Source organism: Chionomys nivalis, chromosome 2 (genome assembly GCF_950005125.1).
Source record: "Chionomys nivalis chromosome 2, mChiNiv1.1, whole genome shotgun sequence".
Taxonomy (NCBI): domain Eukaryota; kingdom Metazoa; phylum Chordata; class Mammalia; order Rodentia; family Cricetidae; genus Chionomys; species Chionomys nivalis.
Window position 1 is genome coordinate 56574721 of NC_080087.1, and position 15339 is coordinate 56590059.

A 15339-nucleotide genomic window follows, 5' to 3' on the forward strand; every position below is an offset into this window, starting at 1 on the left:
GAAAATTTCCCTCAAAGAATTTGGCAAAGTCAAATAATGGAGACATCTTCAATTGTCAGAAACAAACAAGGGGTAGGTAGGTTGAGGAGGAGAAGGGAGTAGAGGAGGAGGAAGAAGAAAAGGAGGAAGAGGAGGAGAAGGAGAGGAGGAAGAGGGAGGAGGGGGAAGAGAGGAAGGCAGAGGTCGCTATTGCTATTTGTCCAGTAGAAGTGAAGAATGCTGCTAAGTAACTTGAGGCACACATGGGGCAGTAGCCTTGCTTCATCCAGTAAAGAGGATTGCAATTCTAATTTTCAGGGGGTAAGAAACCAACATAGCTTCCTATCATGCTAACCTCTTTCATTCCAGCCCATGCTCTGAGGAGTCTGCTAACCTAACAACACATCTGAGTCAAATTTTGAGCAGTGATCTACATTAGCAAAGATTTTTGTTTTCCTCTGTGGAGCCCCTTTCTCCTTCCTCGGGGAAGAACCAGTGCTAGGAATCTCCAGGGGCAGAGCTGGGACCCTGGGAGAAAGGACAGACAGACTCTGGAAAGAAGTGGGGGGAAGGGGAAGCTGGCCCTCCAATGGAGAGGAAGGAGAGGCTCCTAACTACAGCTGAGCAGATTGTGTCTGTCACTGAGAAGAGTGGCCATGAGAGGGCTTGCACTCTTTGGGATTGGTTTCCAAAGGAAACTAATATGTCTGCCTGTGAGCTCTGTGCTCTTTGGTACAGATGCAGAAATGGAGCTGACTTCTTCCTTGTCAGGGAAAGTGAGAGAGGAAGCCGGCCCTCAAGCCCTTTGGTCACCTGAGAAACCAGGAAGCTATGGTTTCCTTTGTATTCTCTGACCTGGTTCTCCCAGGTCTCCATGGTTTCATGTGCTTCTCTTTATTTATTTTCTTTTTCAATTTTCGTGTGTGTGTGTGTGTGGCTATCCAGGTGTATGCAAGTTTGCATGAATATGGGTACGTGTGTGGCCATGACTGCTCGCACATGTAGAGGCCCAAAGTTGATGTCGAAGACTATCTCCATAACCTCTCCCCCTTACTCAGTAAGGCAAGGCTTCTCAGTCAAATTTAGAGCTCACAGATACAGCAATTCCGGCTAGCCAGTGTGGTCTGGGGAGCACCTGTCTCTGCCTTCCACCTTCTGAGGCTGGAATTACAGGTGGGCCAACATGCCCATGAGGTATTCCCATGAGTTCTGGGGATCCAAACTCAGGTCTTCCCAACCTGATTCTGTGTTTTTAAATCTAGTTATACCTTTGATTGAAATGTCACTTTTCCCCTTTATTAAGAAAGAAAGAAGAAAGAAATGGCATAGTAGCATATTACATCCAAGGAAAAGAATTTAAAAACACAGCCCCACATGCGTGACTCACTGGGTTACCCTGCACCAGGACAACACTCTCATCTTTGGGGTGCTCACCTGTCCACTCGGCTGCTGTCCTCCAGCAAAGACGTCATAAAGACAGGAGGGGGCGGTTCCACCTTGTCCTTGTGTGATGCAAACTCTAAGTGAACAGGCCTTAGATACAAATGGAATTCTTCAAAACCCATCTCCTGTGCCAGCTCCTTATACAGCCTTAAAGGGGGAGGGGGAGGGGGAGGGGCAAGGGTACATTTGTTAGTGGTTTGTTCTGAAAGACAATTAAGTCATGAGGAAGCGAACACACAAGATTAAGCAGGAACACAAAATCAAACCAGGGCAAGCCCAGCTTTAAGGGAAGCAAATGATCCAGGACCATCTTGTGCAGTGCTTCCTACTAGGTCAGGCAGACAATGGAAGAGTTGAGGCAGGGGATGTGCTTGGGTACCACCTCAACTCTTCCTGTGGAGTGACTGTTCTGCTTGGGCCCTCATGAGGTCACTGATATTCCCTTCGAAGCAATGTCCACTGCCTCTTCTCCCCACCAGAGCCCTCAGCCCCTTCCTGGAGAGCACCCCTATTTCCTTTCCCATACTGGCCATGCTCCTGCCCCATGACCACCCTTCCCGGGCTTCCCTGACTTCCCTTAAGTTCAGATGTGGCCTGGGGTTCTAGCCCTGGTCCTCTCCTCATCCACTCCATCCAGTCCCTAAAACCATTTCCTCATGTGAGACTCGATGACCTTCAGCTCTGTCCCAAATCACCTCCGACTTCATCCAGATGTTCGTCTGTCAGCTCAGCCTTAAACATCTATGATTCTCTCCCTTTCTCCCAACACTTCCGGGCCAAGCCAGTTCTCACCCTGGATCAGTGTGCCAGGGCTGTGGCAAAATATCACAGACACACATCAAGTTCCCAGCGTGTTAAACACAGAAATTCACTGTCTCTCAGCTCAGAGATCAAGATGTGGGCTACTTAGTTCCTTCCAGGGCTCTGAAAGAGGGAACTGCCCATTCCTCATTCCCTAGCTGTAGATGCTGGATGCTGTCTTCCCCCACCTTCGTCTGTGTGGTCCGTGTTGAAGTTACTCTTAGAAATTTAACAGTCTACTGGATGCAGATCCAACTCAATACCTCCAGTTCAACTGGCTATCTCTTAAACAGACTCTCCCACCTTAAGGTAGTAGCTCGTGGTCGCATGAGTTTTAGAGGGACCCAGTTCTATCCACAGCATCATCTCCCCTGCTGCTTTCCTGATCCACTTAGAAAGAATAAATTATTCCCTTTGCTGTGCTCCCAAAGTGCCTTTTCAAATTAGGAGAGTATCATTAGTAGAATATATCATGGGTAACTTTTACATTACTAGCCCCTGAGAGGCTCACAAATTGTAGAGAGTGGTGTCCCAGAGGCAGTAAGTTTGACTAGTAGCTCAGTTTCTGTTTCTACTACTACTTTCTAATGCGGCGATCTGGGGCTAATTACTTCATTATTCTAACTCTCTACTTCCTCGCTAATGAAGTGTTCTCACCTCTCTCATAAGGAGAGTCTAAGAATGTAAGGAAATAATACACAGAGTCCCGTAAAGACGTGATCAAGCCAGTCTTACGGTGGCTGGTGGATAGCTGGGCTGTCTATGCCGGCAGGACTTCCTATGAGAATCGGAACAGCACTATGTGTATTGAAAACAAACCCTCTAGTTCCTCACATTCTCCGTCTTTGAGAAGGTCTTAGCACTGTCTCCTACTAAAACCTGAAACAGGCTTCATTAGCACCTCTCCTGTCTGACCTGCTGAGCCCCCAGCCCTCTCCAGACCCAGACAGTCTTGTGTCTCCAAGGCCTCTGCTAAAGTAAGCAGCCTCCTTGTATGCAAGAGAAAATTCACCCAAAATCCTGAGTGCCTGGTGGGGCTCAGGCCTCAGGGGCTGTGGCTTGGATGTCTCCCAAAGTTCACGTGTTAGAAATCTAATCCCCAACACAAGAGTAGCTGACAGAGACTTTTAAAGAGACGATTGGTTGTGAGGGCTCAGGGGTTAGTGAAGAAGTAGGCCAGTTATTGTGGAAGTGGGGCCTGATGACACAGGACCTCACACCGCTATTCCCTCCTCTCTGTCCTCCCCGGCTGCTTCTCTCCCCACTCCACCTACAAGCATACGCAAGAGCGTGCTCTATTGTCCGTCTGTCTTCTGACTGGGGCTGATGCAGATGTGGACCTTGGTCTTATCAACATCCAGAACTATCAAACACAGATTGTTGTTCTTTGTAAAAGATCCAGTCCCAGGTAGTCTGTTACACTAGCACAGACGATGGTACCAGGTCACGGGATATCCCGGTAAACAGCTTGGCAGGGATTTTGTGTTGGAAATCTGACAAACCAATATTAAACATCCAAGCACAAGGACATGCACTGACTGGGAAGACCATGTGGGTACCCACTGGGAGATGGTCAGAGAGGCTCATATGGAGGCTGGGAGGAGAGGAAGGAACAAGGTGACCATTTCAGTCTGGTTGCCCTAGGGAGCAAACGGCAAGGCTTGAGACCGTGAGCCCTAGACCCCCTTCCATGTAGCACCTGTCCCCACTCACCGAGCCAAGGATGCGCTCTCCACAGTCATTTCTATCAGTCGGTGGCGGAGAGTCAGGAGTTCCAGAAGTTTCGAGAACATCTCCAGGAGCAGTGCGTGGAAATCTTGGCCTTGTCTTTGCCCTTTGTCCATCGCAGACCTGAGCGCAAGCAGGCCCACCTCCTCCACGAGGAAGGGATCACCCATCACTTTAGCTGAAAAGAGCTGAAAGCAAACCGAGGAATTTGGAAACCCAAAAAGAGAAACTTCGCGTGTACTAGAAGGAAAAGATAATGTCAGGGGCACAGACTCTGGAGGTATCACTCCCTGGGCCACCAACCAGACACCAATAAATAACCACTTTTTAATAGGGCTGCCCAGGAGGGTATGGAAACCAAATACACACAGAAGTATTTTTTCATTATGGTGGTAAATGTTGTTTTTATAAATGTTTTTGCTTAAACACGAAAAATGGGGGAGGGGGAATTAAATAGAAATAAAAGTCACTAATTTAAAAAAATATGTAAAATTGGAAATATGGTTCAGTGGTTAAAATACTAGCTGTTCTTCCAGAGAACCTGGGTTTGAGTTCCAGCACCCACATGGCAACTCAGAACCACTTGTAACTCCAGACCGAGGGGATCCAATGCCTTCTTTGGCTTCCACAGGCACCATATATAGGCATGTGGTACACAGATATACACATGCAGGAAAAAGATCCATACACATAAAATAAAAAACTTAAAACATGTTTTGGTGACCAACAACATTTTTCCTCTGTTTGTTTATTTACTTATTTGTTTGTTATTTTTCTCTCATATATTACTCCCCAGTTGCAGTTCCCCCTCCCCCACTGCTCCCAGTCCCAGAAATATTCAATTTCCATAAGCCTCTTTAATTGCAGTTGCAAAATATCCAAGCATTTTCACACATATGAACTCATTTTCATTTCCACCAGCTCCCCAAGGGAGCATCAAAGGTACGATTATTCTTCAGCAATGAGAAATCTAAAGCAGCCTTTAAACCTTGTGTGTGCTGGAGGGGTGGGACATTGGGAATTAAACCTAGGGCCTCATACTAGGTAAGTGCTCCACTAGGGAACTACTTTTTATTTCTGTTTTGGAACAAGGTATCATTAAGTTGCCTGGGCTGGCCTTGAGCTTAGAATCCTGCTTCAGCCTCCAGAGTAGATGAGATTGTGAACCTGAACCAAGCGTAACCTGTGATCTGCAAACTTTACAAGGTCACTCTGTAGTAACTTTAGCTTTCCAGTCCCGTGTCCTATAGCGTCACAGGACCCCAACCTGCCTCGCTTTGCTCCCTCACTCCCAGGTGGCTCTATGTGGTCTGGGGACACTCAAGTGACCTTTAATGCCCTCTGCCTTAGTGACCATCTAGACTCTCACACCTCCACTGTCCTCTAATGTGCCCTTTTCCGGAAGGACCTAGGTCGAGGACCCTTTATCTACTTTTTCTGGTTTATGCCGCAGGCTGTGCCACATTCCTTTACTATATAACTAGCAAAGGACTTGTCTACAGGAGATGTGGTTTCCAGGCTCTTCAAGTCTTCGGCTGTGATAGCCAAGACAGCTGTTAAATCCCTGCATGTCTTCAGAGGGCAGTATTGCATCCGTTTCCTAACCTAATACAAAAGGTTACCTTAAATAGTATCTCTAGGCTCAATCGTGACTATATTTTTTAAAAAAATAATTAAAATTGTGACATCAGCAGGAGACTAGATGAGTACCCAAGACAGGTGCTGTAATTTATAAGAGTTTTCAATCAAATATTAAATATGGTACTACAAGACACTGTAAGAATATTAAATAGACTTTGCTGTTTTCTATGGTGTCCTCAGAATAGCATGGGATAAAACCTGACTCACTGAATATAGCAGACAATGAGGACTGCTGAGAAGTCAAGAACAATGGCACGGGGTTTTGATCCTACTGCACGTACTGGCTTTGTGGGAGCCTAGGCAGTGTGGATGCTCACCTTACTAGACCTGGAAGGAGGTGGGAGGTCCATGGACTTCCCACAGGGCAGGGAACCCTGACTGCTCTTCGGGCTGATGAGGGAGGGGGACTTGATTGGGGGAGGGGGAGGGAAATGGGAGGCGGTGGCTGGGAGGAGGCAGAAATCTTTAATAAATAATAAATAAATAAATAAATAAATAAATAAAAAGAATATTAAATAGAAGTAAGACAAAAGGTTCATAACTTCAAGAAAATTCCAACTCCTGCCTCACACCTCACTCCATGTACACCAATTCCAGTGAGCAGTAAAAAAGTCAGATATTTAAAAATTAAATCAAGCCCTTAAGATTGAGATAAAATGAGACAAATGAAACATTTGAAGGGTGGTTTTCTTTCTACGTTTAGGAGGAAAGACAAAATCACAATGCAAATGGCCAATAGATTCAACTATGCAAAAATAAGTGTTTTTGTTTTAAAAAGACAAATGGGAAAACGTCAGAAAATAAGATAGAGAATGGCTAAAGGCCTGTTTAATTAAAGCTTGCGTAAGTGGGTATAAGTGAAACTATTTTCTCAGTTAAGTGAACCAAAAAGAATCCCCCCCAAAAAACCCCAATTCTAGCTGGTGACCAAATGTGTTCAAAATAATCTCAACAAGGGCTGGAAAGAGGTCTGAGAAACTAAACACTTACTGCACTTACAGAGGATGTGGGTTTGGTTCACAACACCCTTGTCAGGCAGCTCACAACCACCTCTAGGTCCAGTTCAGGGGCACCGAGGCCCTCTTCTGGCCTCTGTAAGCACCTGCATGCACATAGTGCACATAAATTCACATAGGCACACACGCAAATTAAATATATAAGAACACAGAGAAAACACACACACAGTCTCAGTAAGTAGCAAGGAAGTGAAATTAAGCCCATAATGTTACCTTTCACAGACACATGGACACTCATTGGTTCACCCATTGCCTTTCTAATGCTAATGTTGTATGGTGCACTAGAGCTGAAATGTGTCTCTCATACATTAGCTGGTTATTATAGACATTGGCATGATTCTTTCTAATGCTCATGTTGTATGGTGCACTAGAGCTGAAGTGTGTCTCTCATACATTAGCTGGTTATTATAGACATTGGCATGATTCTTTTGGAAAGTCATCTGCCAATATGTATCTAAGATTTAAATTTCACTTCATCAAGTCTACCTTCACGAATTCATAAAAGAATCAATACAAAATATAGACATATCTGAAAGCGTAGAGGTGTACCTTTAGTGTTCTGTTGCTGTTGTTTGATTTTTGATTTTGTTTGTTTGTTTGTTTGTTTGAGACAGGATTTCTCTGTGTAGTCCTGGATGTCCTAAAACTTGCTCTGTATAAAGAAACTGCCTTGGCCTAGTTGATAGGGTGGAACTTAGGTAGGTGGAGAAGACAAAACTGAATTTTGGGAGAAAGAAAGCAGAATGAGAGAACCGCCATGGAGCCGCCAGAGTCAGACATGCTGAATCTTTCCCGGTAAGCCACGACCTCGTGGTGACATACAGATTAATAGAAATGGGTTAAATCGAGAAGTGAGAGTTAGCCAATAAGAGGCTAGACATAATGGGCCAGGCAGTGATTTAATTAATGCCATTTCTGTGTGGTTATTTCAGGTGTAAGCTAGCCGGGCAGCCAGGACAGAACAAGGGCCCGCTCTCCTTGCAACAACTTCCTGCTCCTCCATAGGACCCAAATTCTGTTCCCAGCACCCATATTGAGCATCTCACAGCCACTTGGAGCTACAGCTTTAGGGGACCCAGTGTCCTCTTCTGGCCTCCACAGACACCTATAAACACATGGCCTAAATTTTCTCTCTCTCTCTCTCTCTCTCTCAAACACACACACACACACAAATAAAATAATAAAAATTAAAAAATAAAATATTTTAAAATATGATTTTGGTTTAGGCAGAAGGGGAGAGGACACCATGGTGGCCCAAGAAGCAGATGTCTCCATTGTATCACAAGTGGCTGTAGAACAAGATCAGTTTGGAAGCCCCAGCTCAGCATTCAAAGCTTAAATTGAAAGCAGAAAAAGAAAAGGATTGATAATACAAGTACAGACAGGACCTAAGTCATCAGACACTACTTTAGGGGACCCAGCATCCTCTTCTGGCCTCCAGAGGAATTTGGGTCTTCTGGAGGAGCAGGAAGTATTCCTAACTCCTGAGCCATCTTTCCAGTCTTAAAATAAATTTTAAGTGACAATTAATTTTAACTTTATTAAAATAATATAAAGGCATAGAGAACTGTAGCAGATGAAGAAAGAACTCATTTTAATTTGAAGCTCTTCACAGGCTGGCCCTAGCAGTGCAGTCATTAGCCTGCCACACCAACCATTATGCCTGTCCAGTGTACCTCCAACTCTCCCCAATACATGAACACACGGTGTTCATCGGTGTGTATCACTGCAGAGCCCATGAGAAAGGAGAAAATATTTTTCACATACCTATGCAATCCTCCATTTAATTTTAATTATACTAACATCCTTAAATACTAGCTAGAAGTTTTGTCCCAAACAAAAATCACATAAAAATATTGGCAAGGTTTGTGACTGTGTTCTTTCTCTGGCCAAATAGAAGGGGAATCGCTCCAAACAGCAAAACAGAGCTAAACAGAAACATCTGGAAGGAAATGTTCTCTTTGCCAAGTACCCACAGTCTTGGCAGAAAACACCCACATCTCTCTGGAGTTGTGCGCTGTACCAGGCCTCGGGCCTGGCCGGGGTGAGCCACAGGTCCAGGGCGAGCTGCAAGACATGCTGTTCCAGCTGGGCGAGCCCACTGGGTGATGCAGGCTTGTGGGCGTGGCGAGCCTCACGCAACAGGTGCTCCAGGGCTTTAGGGATGAGCCCAACCAGACCCAGGGAAGGGTGGAACTCCAACAGATGGTCATTTTCAGAGGTTGGGCTTGAAGAAGAGAAGAAATGACAATTTTTCACAACAAAGAATAAAGCTATCTTTCGGGGGAAGATATCTGACTTTTTATCTTTAAAGAACGATAACACAGCCCCTAATCGGTCCAGGGCCTTCTAAAAACTGGGGAACTAATTGACCAGATAATGCAGCGTGCTCCTTGTTTTACCATGGGCCCTGGAAAGTGGAAAGAAACTGACGTATTTTCCTTTCCTTTCCCTAAATGTTAATGAACAAAGACAAGTTTTAAGTTCTCTATACGCGGCTGGACTCCTCTGCATGCATTATAAGGATATTGTCTTTTAGAATACACGAGGACAAAAATCAGTAAAACACTTGTTTGAGGATTATACTTTTGTAAATAAAGGATACAGAACAAATCAACGGTCTTCCTGCTTTAAAACTGAAGAGCACAGCTATTTCCAGCCGAGTCTGTGTAAATGAGCTTCTCTTACACCTAGATCTTAAAGTGTATTGCTCAAAACCTGGAAAGAAGCCTCAATCAAGCAAATCACAGCAGGTTTGGAGACTCGGACAGCTTTCAGCATTCATTCTAACCTTAACCTGCTCTGCCAAAACCCATTTCCTGAACAGCAGATCCCTTCCATAGCAAAATGTACACACAGCTGGTGGCAAGCTTGCCATGGTGGAGACATCAGGGCCGCGAGGGGTCTGTGGGGGAAAGGCAGGGTGTGGGCTGGACCTCTTTCTTAAAAAGGTAGAATCTTAGCTGTTAGCTCTTATAGTACGCTGCCTGTAGCCTACTGTGAGGTCTCTTACATAAAAGCTGTCTTTAATGTGCATTTGTGGGAGCTCAGGGCCACGCCTGTGCTCACATTTGTATCCTCAAATGTATGTGCCGGGTGCTGAGAGAAGCAAGACAGTTACTCCCCACCATGGGGAAGCAATGGGGAGATTTTGATCTCAGGCTATCCTGCTCTACTTGGGGTCAGTCACCCCACCATTCCCTCTAACTTAAAGACAGGAGGGAATGGGAGAAGGAGGTAATCACATTGAGGAAGGGGAAAAATGTGTACCCACTCAGAGTGGTCTCCGGAAATAGAATACCGCTCTCTGAAGGAGTGATGTCCAGAGGTTCATCTGGGACAATTCTCTGTGAGAGGAAAGAAATTCCTTCCAGAGAAACTTAAAACACACACAGGCTTCGGATACAGATACATGAGCACAACTCAAGGGCTCCTGTTTCCACATACCCTTGAGTGCTCCTTTAACGCTCACTACTTTGATTCAAGGCTGCATCCTTAAGGGATCTAGAAGAGATTAAACTGAAATGCCTAAGGCAACAACAACTCACCAGCTGCTGTTGATGGAAACAAACTGTTTGCGAATTACATTCAGGGGAAGTCCGAATGTCTTGAGAGCAGGCTGATCCCCTCGCCAGAGTGTCTGCACGTATTCCCGCTGCTGCTCTAGCTACAGAGAATAAACATTCCCAGAATGGACCTGAGCCATGAGCCAGGACCAGAGGACAAACCCCCTCTACCTCTGTCGCTTCAATCGTTCTCGTCTAGACACGGTTTTGAAGACTTGCTTACAATGTAACATTCTGGTCTCTCAGTCAAGGGCCAGCCAAGGAAAGGAAAGTCAACCAATTTGAAAAAGCAAAAGAAAGCTGTACCCAACTGATGGAGGAAGGTCATTGGTTAATTAATAAAGAAACTGCTTGGCCCTGATAGGTTAGAACATAGGTGGGTGGAGTAAACAGAACAGAATGCTGGGAGGAAGAGGAAGTAAGGTAAGACACCTCAGAAAGATGCCATAGCTTTGCTCTCTGAGGCAGTCGTGATGAAGCTCCGACCCAGGATGGATGTAGGCTAGAATCTTCCCGGTAAGAGCACCTCGTGGTGCTACACAGATTATTAGAAATAGGCTAAAGCAAGATATGAGAGTTAGCCAGTAAGAGGCTAGAGCTAATGGGCCAAGCAGTGTTTATATGAATATAGTTTGTGTGTTGTTATTTCGGGGCATAAGCTAGCCAGGCGTCCGGGAGCTGGGTGGCAGGAACGCAGCCTACCACTCCTACAACACCCAGCAGCGTCCTTTAATCCCAGTACCTGGGAGGCAGGCACAGGTGTATTTCTGTGAGTCTGAGGCCAGCCTGGTCTACAGAGAGGTTCAGACCAGCCAGGATACAGAGTAGAAGTCTATCTCAAAAATAAAATAAAATATAAAAAACAAAAGCCAGGTATGGTGGTACATATCTATAACCACAGCCCTGAGTTAGGCTAAGGTAGGATTGCCAGTTCGAGGCACACCTAGGCTACTGTGTAAGACCTTGTCTCCGAAACCGAAACCAAAGCAAACAAATAAAACCAACCAAACAAAAATCTTCTCTACACGGGGAAAAAACTCCACAGTTTTATACACCAGTATCTTGGAAAGATGCACCTTTTGTTGACGATAACTCTATGATCTCATAAGGACAATGTCCTCAATTCCTTGTGGGTCATTCACGGCAGTTGAGGTTTAGGAACCTCCCTTGAAGGCCTCAGTTATGCTTGGAATTCAGAAGTGCGAATGAGCTTACAAATAGACATTCTGCCCAGAAAACCCAGATTCTGGACCCACAGTGAAAGAAAGCTACTTTGATACCTGGCTTATGTCTCCCATGGTCTCTCAGACGGAGCCATTGGAGCCCTACTCACCTGATGGCTGAGGATGCTCCTCACTAGCTGCCGGTGAAGCCTCAGGCAGGTACAGTCATCTTGGTAGGCCTTAGTGAAATACGAGCAACAAAGATCAAACTTGGGGCGTCGGTACATAGTGTTGGTCATAGCTTGTGCCAAGGCAAAGCGCTCTTCGGTGTCCAGCGTGTGTTGGTAGGCTTCAAAGTAACTATCGAGAAGCTGAAGATAAGTTTATGGTCAGGGAACAACAAAGGCAGCTCTGGTGCCAGCAGAGAAGATGGGAAGCTCCACCCTAGCTTCTGACAAGTCCTGGGGCCTTGGCCAAAGAGAGATGCCCAAACCTCTGGGTGGTTAGTGGTTCGGGTACGGGCAGATGCAGTAAGAGCTGGTTCAGTCAGCAAACCCACAGAGTAAAGAGGGCAAGAGCTGGAGCCCGTGCTGTGGAGCCAGAGCTAGACTCGAGTTTTGACCGTTCCTTTTGTTCTGTCTTCCCCTGCTCTTTACAAACAAAAGGAATGCTATGTCGTTGATAGCATTGTTCTCCAATAGTCGCTCTCCAGTCAGACTACGCCCCAATAGTTTGCCATTCCTAGAGGCCTACCCTCTTTCCGTAGCCTGGTTACCACTTCCACAGTGTAGGACTCTTGCTAGGATGGTACACAGGCCCCTAGGTCTACCTGTGCCTTTTATTATTTTTTAATCCTATTATCAGGTAAAAGCATTATATGATATATCTTCTTTTTAGTTTTGAACTGATGACACACCAAAGTCCAGATCCTGCTGTGGGAACGCCTTCTTCAGCCAATAGCCTTTAAGATACTGACCCCCCTTTGGGCGTGGCCTCATGTACTATAAATGCAGACAAAAAGTGTGTGGGCCTCTTGACTGCTGGAATAGTTCGAGTTCAGGGATCACGCAGAGGATTGCTGATCACTGCTTTTTCTGTGAGTCTACCCCTCAGTAAAGAAATCTTTATTTTACTCCATTCTGGGCTGGTGTGGGACTGTTATGAATTGCAACAAGATACCGCTAAACGAGTTTTACTGGGGTTACTTATAGGAATAGGGGTGAGGGGTTACTTACAGAGCAGAAATGACTCAAAGTCAGCCGCACCACCTAAGCCCATCCCAGCATGGGTGACAGCTCATGGAAGCTGGAAGCCGGGCCACACTGCACAGCCCACAGCAGCTCAGCAGTCCCTTCGTGGGGGTTCACTTGTCTCCTCTTGGCAGCCTACCCATCTTTGTTTCTTCTAATGATTTATCTTTCACCTGCGCACACATTCTGTTTTACTTATTTTTGGTTTTGTTTCTAAAAATTAACATTCAAGAGCTGGGGAGATGGCTCAGTCAGTGAGTGCTAGACTTGCAAGCACAAGATTCTGAGTCTGATCCTGAGTCCAGACTAAAAAAGTACTGGGTATAGTGGTGTCCCTTTGTACTGCTAGCTCTGGGCCTAGTGGGGTCCCTTTGTACTGCCTGCTCTGAGGAGGCAGAGACAGGTAGATGCCTGGGACACACTGGCCAGCTAGCCTAGCCTACTTGGTGAGATCTAGGTTGATGGCATCTGAAAATGGCACCTGCCTTCCAAATGCATACATGTCATGAGCACCGTACACACATGCATCCACACATAAGTATGTACATATGCACACACACATGCTCTAGGCTCCCATTGTGGTTCACTGTTTTCATTCATCCCCTCCTCCTCACTGGCTCCCCTTTGCTGGCCTGCTTCCCTACAGAGATCTCCCTTTTTGCTTTCATGACACATCTACTCTATTACTGACTTTACCCCGCCCTCCCTCTTTCTCTGTCTCATTGCCCCTTTCTAGCTTCATGTCCTAAATACCCAGACCCACATACGAAAATTAAAGCCTGGGATTTACAAATGAGAGAAAACATACATGTGTCTTTCTGAGTCTAGGAGAGTTTGCTTAACATAATTCTTATTTTTATCTACTTTTCTGCAAACAGCATGATTTCATTCTCCTTTATGGCTGGATAAAATGTCACTGTGTTATGATAGTGGCGGTATCAGTTCCCTTTCCACGCGTCCTCATCAGCCTCGTTGCCATGTGCTTTCTTGAGTTAGCCATTCTGACTGGGCTGAGAATCGCTTTTTAAAATGTTATTTGGCCAGGGAGATGGCTCGGTGGTTCAGAGCATCTGCAGCCAAGCCTAAGGACCTGGGTTCAATCGCTGTAGTGCGCTGACATGGTGGAAGGAGAGAACTGAGTCTTAAAAGTCGTCCTCTGACCTCCGCGTGTGCAACGTGGCACACGCAGGCAAAGTAAATAGAAATGCAAGAAAAAATAAGCTATTCGGTGGCTACTGGGTCTCCTCTCTTCAGAACCGTCTCTTCAGTTCAGCTGCCTAATTATTGACTGGAAGGTTGATTTCCACACACCTGCTTCCTTGAGCGCCCTGTCCTCGGAAGACCTCCACATGGACACACAGCACTGACTTTCGTCAGTTTGTTTTCCAAGGTGCAGGCGCGGAATTGCCAAGTGTGAAGGAGAAAGGTTTTCTCCCTCTTTTGCACAAGAATGGTAAACACTCGAGAGTGAACAGACACTAGGAATCGGTTGTCATCTATGAAGAGATGTTCACATCTGCCTGCCCAACGTCAAGGCTCGTGAGGATAAAATGGGATACTTCAGTGAGTACCCATGATGCTTTGCATGTCAAATATCTGTCAGGGCTCACAGGTTTGAGCATTTGGTCTCTGGCCGATGACCCAGTTTTGAGAGGTTGCGTGCAGAAACTTTGAAAGGTGGAAGAAGTGGATCTCGCGGTGTGGGCCTTGAAGTTTGCAGCCCAGTGTGACTTCCTGTCCCACCTCCACTTCCCGTTGTGTTGAGCTGTGAGAAGGGAAAGAGTTGCAGCTACACTCTCCCTCCTGCTCCATGAAGCTGTTTGCCTCCATGCCTTCCAGATCTAGATGAATTACATACGCTCAAATGTGGAAGCTAAACAAATCCCTCCTCCCGAATGTCGCTTCTTTTAGGCATTTCATTACAGTGCCGAGAAAATGATTGACGTGGTCCTTAAGCTTCGAGGATGCCTGATCTGGAAAAGTACCAAATCCAACTTCGGTATGAACAGGAAAGTACCAAGAGGAGCCTGAAGTTCAGGCTACCATGGCAGGGGTGCCAGGGACTAGAAACTCACACTTCACAACATGGAGCCGGAAGTGAAGAATGATGGTCATTCCTCTGTCCCTAAGTTCGTCCCACAGAAAACAAAAAAGCAGTGGTGATCTAAGTGACCTGATTTCCTTACCCAAGATCCACTAGAGAATAATAGCCAATTGTTAAGTAGCAGAGGACTTAGAAGAATGGAAGGCGTAATGGCCAGCCAGGCTGAGGTTGCCACTTGGCCATCCCAGGGAGATATTAGGGAAGAAACATTTACCTCCTTAATTCATTCTGGCCCAAAGGGAACCCTTCTGGCTGAGCCGGGACAATCCTGAGAGCTGGTTTATGGTATTTAAACTTCTTGACCTGTTTTCGGACAAAGAACCCAATTGTTGGCTATTTGGTGGGCAAAGTTGGCTAGGGAGAGAGTCCTTTCTGGCAATCCCAATCTGGTGAGGGCAGGTTACAGAGGACCAGGCTAACTTAAATGTTCGCTATTGATGACATCAGTAAATGAGAACATAGAATGCCCAGGCAGGCAAGATGGCTCAGCAAGGAAGGCACCTGCCACCAGGTCTGAGGACCTAAGTCCAGTCCCTGGAACTCTCATGAGAAAAGGCAAGAGCACAATCCCCTAAGCTGTCGTCTGACTTGTCTGATGTGAGCAAGCATGCCTGCTGGGCCTCTATCTTGAGCTCCAGTCCTGTTTCT

At 45.9% G+C, this 15339-nt stretch overlaps 1 protein-coding gene across 1 annotated transcript in view; it reads right to left on the bottom strand.

Annotated features, from left to right (window-relative positions):
* Positions 1-15339, bottom strand: part of LOC130869617 (uncharacterized) — a 182466-nt gene that overhangs the window by 85132 nt on the left and 81995 nt on the right. Inside the window, exons 17-21 of the mRNA XM_057761918.1 lie at positions 11508-11708; positions 10157-10275; positions 8607-8835; positions 3937-4139; positions 1414-1569 (exon numbers count right to left, since the gene is read on the bottom strand). Of these exons, the coding sequence (XP_057617901.1) occupies positions 1414-1569; positions 3937-4139; positions 8607-8835; positions 10157-10275; positions 11508-11708 (908 nt within the window). The remainder of the gene's footprint in view (positions 1-1413; positions 1570-3936; positions 4140-8606; positions 8836-10156; positions 10276-11507; positions 11709-15339) is intronic.